The sequence below is a fragment of the Pavona decussata genome, unplaced genomic scaffold (genome assembly GCF_977016875.1).
Source record: "Pavona decussata unplaced genomic scaffold, jaPavDecu1.1 SCAFFOLD_158, whole genome shotgun sequence".
Lineage (NCBI taxonomy): Eukaryota > Metazoa > Cnidaria > Anthozoa > Scleractinia > Agariciidae > Pavona > Pavona decussata.
In genome coordinates, this window is record NW_028145570.1 from 518,411 (window position 1) to 529,287 (window position 10,877).

At 39.0% G+C, this 10,877-nt stretch overlaps 1 protein-coding gene and 1 pseudogene across 1 annotated transcript; one reads left to right on the plus strand and one right to left on the minus strand.

Annotated features, from left to right (window-relative positions):
• The first annotated feature begins 1,691 nt into the window (after positions 1-1,691).
• On the plus strand, positions 1,692-2,840 carry LOC146464992 (uncharacterized; annotated as a pseudogene).
• Positions 2,841-3,603: 763 nt separating this feature from the next.
• LOC146464993 (uncharacterized) lies at positions 3,604-6,847 on the minus strand. The gene is made up of 3 exons (XM_085129102.1): positions 6,801-6,847; positions 5,506-5,996; positions 3,604-5,141 (listed from the first exon to the last, which is right to left on the minus strand). Exons 1-3 carry the CDS (start codon positions 6,845-6,847, stop codon positions 3,604-3,606), a joined length of 2,076 nt encoding a protein of 691 aa, XP_084985228.1.
• Between the last annotated feature and the right edge of the window lie 4,030 nt (positions 6,848-10,877).

Genomic DNA, 10,877 nt, shown 5'->3' on the forward strand with positions numbered 1-10,877 from the left:
GGGAAACACTTTCTTGCATATCAAAATATATTACCTGCAAAGTTTATGAATATTACTACCCACCCACTTTGTCACATTCGCGATCCATCGACAAATACAATGACGGGCTCAATCTTGCCCCACACTTAGCGTAGCATTAGGGGCCGTTTGCACTCTCGAAGCCTACGAAGAAAACTGAATTTAAAGGGGAAGTATAATAATAATAATAATAATAATAATAATAATAATAATAATAATAATAATAATAATAATAATAATAATAATAATAATAATAATAATAATAATAATAATTTAATAATAATTTAAGTATCATGGGGTTTCTGGTATCTTTTGTTAAAAATGATTAAATAAGACCTTCAATCAGCTGCCAAATAATTCTAGAATGGCGAGAGGAAAGAAATCAACTCAGTTCTTGAAAGGAACAACTCGTGATCTGTTCTAGCCTGTTCCAGGCTCCTAGATAGACGCGCGAAGGAAAGGGGGAGGGGACGAAAACGAGGGGGGCTTTTTCTCTCTCCCAGCCCCCCTCGTTTTCGTCTCCTCACCCTCTCCTTCGCGCGTCTCTCTAGGAGCCTGGAACAGGCTAGATCTGTTCTAGCTCATTTTGGAAGCAAAAATGCGAGAAATTGAAAAATATCAGTCTAACATTTTTCAAATTTCAATCCATACCGTCCTACTCTGTCTCTGACCAGAGGCAATAATCGACAGTTTTATTGCACTGGGGTGATAATTTATAACAAACTTGACAATTATTTCTTTGTTTCTGCTGACAGACAAACATTTCTGGGTTTTGAAATGACAGCAAATTTGCGTGATACTTCTGGGCTCCACAGGACTTCCAAGTAACTACCACTCACTTGAAAACAAAGATTGCGAGGCTGTATTGTGTGACAACAGAGGTAAATGGCTCATTACCGGAAATGATGTGAGTTCGAAAGAAACCACTACTGTTAGTTTTAAGCTAAGTCAAATACTCAAAACATGGAAAACCGTTTTTTTCCAATTTGATGTAACGTTCAATGCTAAAGACAGCAAGAAGGACTTGCTGCAGAGACTGTCTTGTTTTGTACAAGAATGGAAATGCTGCTTGAGTGACAATTGATTCAAATTGATGATGAGGGCGAGATATCTTTGCTTGTTGTTTTTCTTTGAACCATCTGAGTGCTATCTGATGGCTTACATCACTCAACCTCTTTCCCGTGTTCTGCTTTCTGAGAATGAGACGGATAGGCAATATGTTAATTTCAGTATATTGAGAGAGTAGTACGGTGGCCCACAAGTATCACGGCAAAAGTTTCAGGTCAATGCTGCACAATTAAAAAAATCATGTCAACTTCTACTTTAGTTTAATACCCAAAGTTTTAAGGAACAAAACTAATTTTGAAATTGACGAAAAGTTGATTTGTTAAGCATGGAAAAGGTTTGTGAACACCGCGGCAAATGTTTGTAAACATCACGGCAAAAGTTTGTGAACACCACGGCAAAAGTTTGTGAACACCACGGCAAATGTTTGTAAACATCACGGCAAAAGTTTGTGAACACCACGGCAAAAGTTTGTAAACACCACGGCAAAAGTTTGTGGACATATGGCAAGTTTGAAAACGCCACGGCAAATGTTTGTAAAAGTCTACGGCGGAAGTGAAATTTTAGAGAGGAAGTGAACATCCCTCGCACCACTCCTAACACACAAAATGGCGGATAGCGAAGCACATGGAGAAGAGGAGGCGATTCGCGATTATTTCAAAAAAGGATTTACTTATGATGAAATACTTGCACTTTTAGATCAGTGCCACGGTATTAGAATGAGTATAGCTACGTTGAAAAGGCGCATTAAAGAATACGGTCTGAAAAGAAGAAATCTGCAATACGATCTGAATTCAGTTCGAGACAAGATCAGAAGTCTCTTAGATGGACCTGACTGCATGGGAGGCTATAGACACATTTGGCACACTCTCAAGCTGCAAGGTATTAGTGTCCCTCGTTCTGTTGTCGAAATTTTGCTCAAAGAATTGGATCCCGAAGGAACGGAGGAAAGAAGAGCGCACAGGCTTCGTAGAAGGGTCTACAGGAACAATGGGCCTAATGACTCATGGCACTGTGATGGATATGATAAGCTCAAACCCTTCGGCTTTCCTATTCACGCCTGCGTCGATGGATGGAGCAGAAAAGTGTTATGGTTGTATGTAACACGATCAAACAACTGGCCGCATAATATAGCGACCTACTATCTTGAGGCCGTTGAACAGCAAGGTGAATGTCCTCAGAAACTGATCACTGATTTGGGGACCGAGAATGGATTAATGGCTTCAATTCACAGTTTTTTTCGGGATGATTTAAACAGCCATCGTTACGTTCCATCTCCCAGGAATCAGCGAATAGAGGCGTGGTGGTCCTACTTCAGAAGAAGCAGAACGAACTGGTGGATAAACTTTTTCAAAGACTTAGGAGACCAAGGAACATTTAATCCAGCTAGCGAGCTAGAATCCGAGTGTTTGTGGTTCTGTTTCGCGCCATTATTGCAGCTGGATATTGACCAGCTTAAAGAGCATTGAAACACCCATTACATTCGTAAGTCAAGACACGACACCATACCTGGACGACCCGATTCCTTGTACTATTTACCAGAGAATCATGGTGGGGCTCCTAACCTGATAGCACATGTTCCTGACAACGAGATGGAATATGCTAGAGTGCAGTTAATTGAACGAGCTGAAAGAAATGAATATCAGGAGTATTTCCAGTATGTTCTCACTACTTTTGATTTACAGAGGCCTGGAAATTGGAGAGAAGGTTTAGAGTTGTACAACACGTTATTGGACTGAGCGTCCAACGGCTCTTAAATAAGTAACTGACAAAATAAGTGCAACTTTGATTACTTGAAGGCATGAGGGTTATAAAAAAACTTTGTTTCTTTTGTTAAGAAAGACTTTAAAATATGCCACCAATTTAGAAATATGCCATAATAGCTCTTTATTGGTAAACTTACTTGAATACCAATCTATTAGACAAAAAATGTTGAGTTAAACTTTTTCACTATACACTGATAGCTCTTCAACCTGTGGTGTGGCTAATAAAACCATGAATACCAAAAATGTTTCTGGGATGTTGGTTGTAGCCAATGATGTCCCAAAGCCTGTGATTGTAAGAAACTGCTGAATACAAAAAAGGCTTCTATAAGTCACAGAACAACTTGAATTTGATTCTGATTGGCCACAGTTCACAAGCAACCATAATCCAGAAATATTTTTACAACCACTATGTTCACCATTTTAATAGCACTGTAACAATAAACAGAAACATTGTGTTAAAATGTCAACAAAAGGCTATGTCAAAATTGCAGACCAATATAACCTGCTTGAGTCTGCTGGTCTTTTACAAAATAACAAGAACGTTAACTTTACAACTTTATAACTTTATAAATTTGTTATATCAACAAAGCCTACAACAGCTAATATGAAGGTTGTTTATGATAGTTCACCTACATGTATGACCCACAGCTTTTAACTTTAACAATAACAGGAGTTTTTGAAAATATGAAAACAAAGGCTGAGGTTAGTGTCAAATATCTTTCCAACAATCAAACCCTGTCAAAGTCAGACAAGTTCATGGCAAACCAAAAGACTGGCTTTTACAATAAGCCAAAGTAAAGAGTTCTCTGAATGATTCTGCACTTTTTAAATGCTGAACTGGAAATGTAATCGACTTTGCACAGGCACTTACAACTGGAAAACAAACAGTGTGCCCTGGCTTACTCTTCAAACAGTCATGATCAAAATAGACTGGTATTTTGAACTTTTCTCCAGAGATTGGCTTATGTTGTGATCCTGTCTGCCAGCCCATGGCTCCTGGTATACTGAGACTAGGACTCTCAAACACCTCGTTTTCATCTTCATTGGTACCCGCTTCCTTTTCATTCTCCTCACCAGTCTCCTCATCTTCCTCCTTGTAGTTAAGTGCAACAGGTGCCAGATGACCTACCATGTTTCCTGTTTCATAGTCATTGAGTGTATCTTGAAAGAAGTCCATGATGTCCTCTTCAAAGCATCGCCTTGATGTGCCTTCCCGTGAATAATGGGGTTGCAGAAGTGAGAACAGGTAGTCAGCATCAGGTGTAACATCTTTCTTGAGTTCCCCGATAACAAAGAGAGGCTGACAGACAAGTGGCTTTTGCATAATTATTTGATCTAGTCCATAGCTACTCAGGCCAAGCATAAATTCTTTCATGTAAAGACATCTACGGGATACAAAGCTCACTTTTAAAGACCTGATGATGGCTTCCAAGTTCTCCTCTTTGATAGTACCAGTGTAGCCATTATCAATGATAAGATCTGTGTGCTTTTGGCAGTCAGATCTGACCTCTTCAAGCAGCTTATTTTCTTTGGTTGTAAGATTTTCTTCTCCAATATTCATCATGTCAATTTCTTTAAATGCTGACTCATAGGTACATTGTTCCAGGAAACAGGGGGGTGGTCCTCCCTGAGCAAGGGACACTGCAACTATTTCTCCACATGTCCGAAAACTGCCATTTTGTACAAGGAAGGATGACTCCACTGGAGCTCCATCTGGGAACATGCTTTGTGCCATATCAGCAATGCTTCGTTCTAAAAATTCTAAGAAAATGGCCCCACTGTCAATGCCTTCTTCCCCACTGTAGTGGACTCTCAATGTATTTGTTGGGTGGGACTTGGAGACTTGCCTTTGCCACAAGCTAACAACTCTGGAGAATGGAGCTTTTCTTCTTGTTGCAATATAAAATCGACCATCATGTTTCACTTTGGAGGCCAACTCTTGTACCACATCTCTGTAGTTGTTAATGCGTGCATAGTCACCATCCAGAGTCTTAGTTGCTTGGCTCTCCAGCCTTGGAACATCAATCTCTTCATCTGAATTGCAGGAATTCCATTCTTCCTGTATTTTTCGAGCTATGGTCTCATCGAACTCTATTTGCTCACAAGTGGAAGGAAACACATCATGACCTTCAAAGGAACTGCAGTCATCCTCTGTTATATTGGTAGGCTCCTGGAGATACTTCTCATAGGCAGAAAAGTGATCAATGTCACACAGGTAAAAAACTAAGCGCTTGAAGTCTTTTCCAACTTCTGTTTTGTACTGATTCAAGCAAAAAAAATCCTTTGCTTGGCCTGATAAAAGAAGGAAAACATTATGAAAGAAAAATGTCAGTAAGTTGACAAAAATATTAAATGTCTGGGGAGAGCAATGAATTTGTCTACAGCTAAAGGTCAATAGAACAAACACCGCTGTGTGTTTTTTTCCTGGTCTTATGCTCTCTATGCGATTGAATTCTCAGTTTTATCTCAGGTAACAGAATGATGAAATAATGATGAACTATTGTCATTTACCAGTTTCAAAGGTCCACATCTACATCAAGGAACGTTTGTTAATACCAAATAATTTTTCACCCAGGATTTTGTACCCAAAACAAATCCAAGTGTCAATAAATGTCTAACTACAGCCTAGAGTATGAACCGAAAAAAAAAAACCTACCGGGCATAAACAGTGCCTGTGTTCCATCTTCATAGAGTAGGACATACTCTTTGGTTGTCTCAAATCGCCTGTCGAATGCCTTCCACTTAGCCACTGCCTTCTCAAGAATTGTTCTATATGTTGCATTTGCAGGGACAGCTATAGGTAGGCGCTTTCCACGGATGGTCTTAAGGTCCTCCTCATCAAACCTTTTCAAACCGATATTTATAGTTACTTCCACATTGTCATCTTTTTTGGGGGCTTTATTCTTCGAGCGAAACTCACATGCCTGCTTCTCAGACGATTTGGCAGTTACATAGCTTTCAAATGACATGGCTTTTCTCTTGTGGGTCTGCGGTCTTCCAAAAGAAGCATGCTGACTTGAACTACATGCACTTTCAGATTCCTCACAGTCATTCCAGTCTGGAGGACCATTTTTTGATTGATCATTATTGCAGTTCCAACAGAATCGTGTCTTTTTTCTAACTTTCTTTGCACAAGCAGTACAAAATCTGTCAAGAAAAATTTTTGATTTTCAGTATTGCCAGATAACTATGTAAGATATTTGACAAACTAGACTTCAACAGAATATTTGCTATTATTAATCCCCTGTTCAAGGAAGGGAGGGGGGGTGTGTTAATTTTAGGCCAAACAAAGGGGTGGTTACTAAATATCTGTAAAGCAGACACCCTAGAGCTAGCTGGTCCCAGCCAAATTTCCCTTATTTGCCTGTACTTAAACTAACTTAAAGGCAGATTCCCCTCTAAGGCATGCAGCTAGAGTCGATGAGTCGATCCTCAGGGTGTCCACTTTAGAGAGAGTTGAAGTTGTAATCTTAAAAAACTCAGCAATGTACAAGCTTATACTATATCATTTTGTTTGGGAGTTGCACTTGACATACTGATTAAAAGCCAGCATTGTCAGCAACAAATTCTCTTGGAACATAACCTTATAAAACGTGAACATCATTTTGCAAAAATTAAGTTAAATCAATCAGCAAATGTGAAGCGTCGCAACCGCGCCAAATCTTTCATGTAAAAGTTAGCTTCTAGCTTGAGATGCATTGTAAAAGGATCGATCGATTTTCATGTCTTGCAGATCTGATCGACTACCTGAAAACGAAGAATGGTACGCAAGCAGCGAACTGCTATCGCATAATCCCTCCTGTTCTGTCTTTACAGATGCAGAACTTGGCCGGACCTCTAGTTGAAGCACATTTTCACCGATAACCTCCTTTTTAGATAACGACAGTAGCAAATGCCTTCTGATTCACAGGCTTTATGAACTTGAAAAGGTTATAAGCGATGAATACTTACATAAAATTACTCTCGTCGCTTTCTTTTCCTTCTCCCTTCTTGTCCATTTTGCCACATTCACGAATTCCCTGCAAACGGTCTACAGCAATGGCGGCAAAATGTCACGGGGCTTCGTTGCTCGGCAGAAAACTGGCACGAGCCTCACTTCCGCTTTAAATTTCACTTCCGCCGTGGTGTTCACAAACATTTGCCGTGATGTTCACAAACTTTTGCCGTGGTGTTATAAAACATTTGCCGTGGTGTTCACAAACTTTTGCCGTGGTGTTAAAAAACATTTGCCGTGGTGTTCACAAACTTTTGCCGTGGTGTTAAAAAACATTTGCCGTGGTGTTCACAAACTTTTGCCGTGATGTTTACAAACTTTTGCCGTGGTGTTTACAAACTTTTGCCAATTTCAAAATGAATTTTGTTCCCTAAAACTTTGGGTATTAAATTAAAGTAGATGTTGAAATGATTTTTTTAATTGTGCAGTATTGACTTCAAACTTTTGCCGTGATACTTGTGGGCCACCGTAGAAAAGCTCCATTTAGTAGTTGAATTACCAGTATGCTAAACGATAATCTTCGTTTGGTGGAGTGGAAACGCTTCTATATTTTTCAGTTAGAAGAACGATTTAATCAGTTCATCTGTACAGCTTTTAAAAGCTGGATGCGAAGCTTCGAACAGTGTTTCACGCTATGTACCGATTATAATGAATATTGACCGAGAATGCGTGACGCGTGACTCGATTTAGTAAAGCCGGTAGCAAATAATATGGGATTATTTGGCAGAACATTTTGGTGTACGATTTAGTCTAGCTTTCATTTGTACTAAATTCATCTCATAATGATCAAAAACTTCATCGAAGGATTCTTAAAGGCTCTTTAAGAGCGGCTGCCTGTAAGGATCGAGAATTCGCCGTCAACGACCAATTTGGCGAATCGCTCATATTCGGTCCAAAAATACCCTTTGGTGAACTATTTTCAAAAATCATATTTAAAAGTTCCAGTGACTTTTTAATTTTGAGAGATTTGCAAAAATTTGAAAATGCGGTTAAAGTGCGGTTTTTCGGCCGACTGAAGGTTCAAAATAAGGTGCGCGAACGAAGCACTGCCAAATGCTTAAAATAACTTCAGTTGAAGTCAAACTTTACACAAACTATGAACAACTATTTTTGTTTATTTTCCACTACTAAACATTTCAAATCTATTCATTTTGTGATTCTAGCAGGCACTTTAAAACCACCTTTGTAGAGCGCTAAAACTGGCGGCGAAATAAAGGTAATATTTAACGGCTCATAGGTGTTCCTGGTACCTCAGTTTTCGATGATTTTACTTTACAGCCTTAACATATAGTTACTAAACATTCACCGTGCCAAGTTTCAAGCTCGGACTCGCAACGCTTCCCTCTGAGAAAATCGGAGAACTTTTGCAATGTGTTCGGCTCAAATAAAACAAGATTAATTAACTCCAATTAGGGCTATTTCCAAAAATAAACTTCAGTCTTGTTAATTTGTCACTCGACGTTAAAAAACTTTCCTCATCGTGTAAAATAAACATACCCTGAGGTTTTTGTTATCCTGGAAAAGCAAATTGGAGCTGGATATCCTGCCATGTTTACCTGACGGTTAGTTATTGACCTTGTCGACTCCCCTAATTGCATACTGTTGTCAACTAGTATTGCTTACATTAGGCCTTACATTTCAAAGGAAACAAATGCTGTGAATTGTTAGGGGTTTTAATTATAGTCTTAGAGAAACATCTTAACTCGTTAGGACACGAAATAACCTAAGCTCACATATTTTAATCAAAGTGACACTATCGTTAACTCGTGGATATGGCGATGGAAGTGGCTATTAATGCCATAAGCTTAACTAAAAGGTGGCTTTAATTTATAATAGTTTAGAATGGTCTTTGAATTGTAATAGTGACGATGACTCTTAGGGCTCTTCACGCGTTTCTCTCCATGGAGGGTGGGTGGGGGAAGGAATACATCTATTTTTCTCTGACTACCTACAAATTGTTAAAACGGATTAGCAAGTAAGAAATTTATATTTTTTTTCTTTTTCTAAAAATTAATTCATGTCATAAACAAGGTAAGAGAAGTGCAAATACTTTTGTCGTAAACAGGGTCAGGGTTTGACAGCCTGGGCAGCAGATTTCCTCTTAGACTTGAGTATAGCCTCACAAAAATTTGAGGTATTTGGGTAAAGGAGGAATCAAACAAGGAAGGCAAATTTTGGGTATGTCCTTGGGGGAGGCGTCATCATTTTTTGTTTTTTGTTTTTGTTTTTGAGGATTCAAATGTTATGCAGCTGTTTGTGGCTGCCTCCTATTTTCCAATTTTTCCTTGGGGTGGATGTTCCCAGTCCCTCACCTAATAAAAGACTTTTAATACTGGTGGAATGATTTCTTTGCCCTATATGACCAGATATAAAGGTAAACAATTTTAATTCTGGATTATTTTTTAAGGGCTGGATTACGGTAAACAGAATGTGTAGTTCCAAAAAATATCCATACCCCCTCCCCCCCTCCCACGGAAGGGATGTGATTTTCCAGGGAGGAAGGTGGTCAGTTTGCCCAGTTTTCAGTGGGGGATGGGGGTGACCTAAGGGACATATTTCCAGAGGGGTATAGTGGAAAAATTCGAGGCCTGCCGAGACTCTCGTTTAAATTCCGAGGCCGAGACTTTAACTAGTTTTTTAAACGTAGCCCTTCAAAAATCCCAGCCCGAGATCGCGTGATCTAGAAATCCGAGCGCGACACATCACTCTGTACCTGGTGCTTATTATCCCTTGATATTCCTTCGTTCAACCTCAAAGGGCTGGTAATCGTCCTTGAAGGATGATTCTGTTCTTCCACGATGTCGATGGAGTTGTAAGTGCATTTTTACAGTTTTAAGAAACAGAACGTTCCATCAACTTTATTTTCACTTCTTTGTTTTCGACTTACCCGACAAATGATCAATGGAAGGGGCAATGTTTTCTTCGTTATCAAAGCAAACACCTTGAGGGAAGAATTCTTAAGCATGTGGGGTGAAGTAAGACGGAAACACATTTCATTTGTAAATAATGTTGATCACTGCTGGAGTAGCTAGAGCCGAGTGTCTGATCGAAATGAAATGCCAAAAGATTTCGTAACGAACTGACTTGTTTGAAAATTGCCGTTCCATTTTGATTTTGTACCAGAATTTCCGGATATTTTTGGTTTAATGGATCGGTTTGAGTTGAAGATTTTGCGTTGTAGGTCAAGATCACACAAGGCACAAGGCCCTATTTGTGAGGAGATTTAAATTATTTTCCTTACATGTAAATGGGTTTCCGACAACTGTAGCATTTATTTTTTATATCTTGGTCATTTTAAAGCAGCAACAGAACACTTCCTGAATTATATCAGTTTATTTAAAGCTTGCCACTTTTTTTTAAAAACACAATGAAAATAAATAAATAAATTCATGACGGGAAAAGACTCATGAATTAAAAAGTTCAATTGTGACTTCACCAGATGAAAATATGCACACTAACTTTCACATGCTCATGTGTCAGTCGTCATAGTTCGCATAGCTTAATTACCAAAAGCAATTTCGATGCAATAAATGATTTCGCTGCGTAAGGTAAAGTAATCCATCAAACAACGGACATGTACCGAACGGATAGCTAACGGCTCTGGAAAACGGCGAGTTCACTGAAAGCCAAAGAAGGTTTAGAATCCATGATTTAAATGAAAATCTGCCAAACGAAATGAACATATCGGAGACGCGCAATTTTACCGTAATCACGGATATGCAAATTTGTTCAACCAATATTACAGCGGTTACCAATGACACGCGACTTATCGCCTTCAAAAGACTCCGATAAAGTTGCGTTTTGGTGGATGTCAATCATAGAAAAGCCGTTGAAATTATTTTGAATTCTGAGACCATTTCAAGGCAACAGAACCAAGAAATTGACAGTTTTATCCGCTGGCGGATGGTAAACTTTACGAAAGTTGATTTCCAAGCCAGATTATCTAAAAAAATGGGCATTGTTTAGACGAAGCCGTATTTTTTTATGAAGCATTTGACATCGCTACAACTGATAATAAATCAGCGATGCGTGCA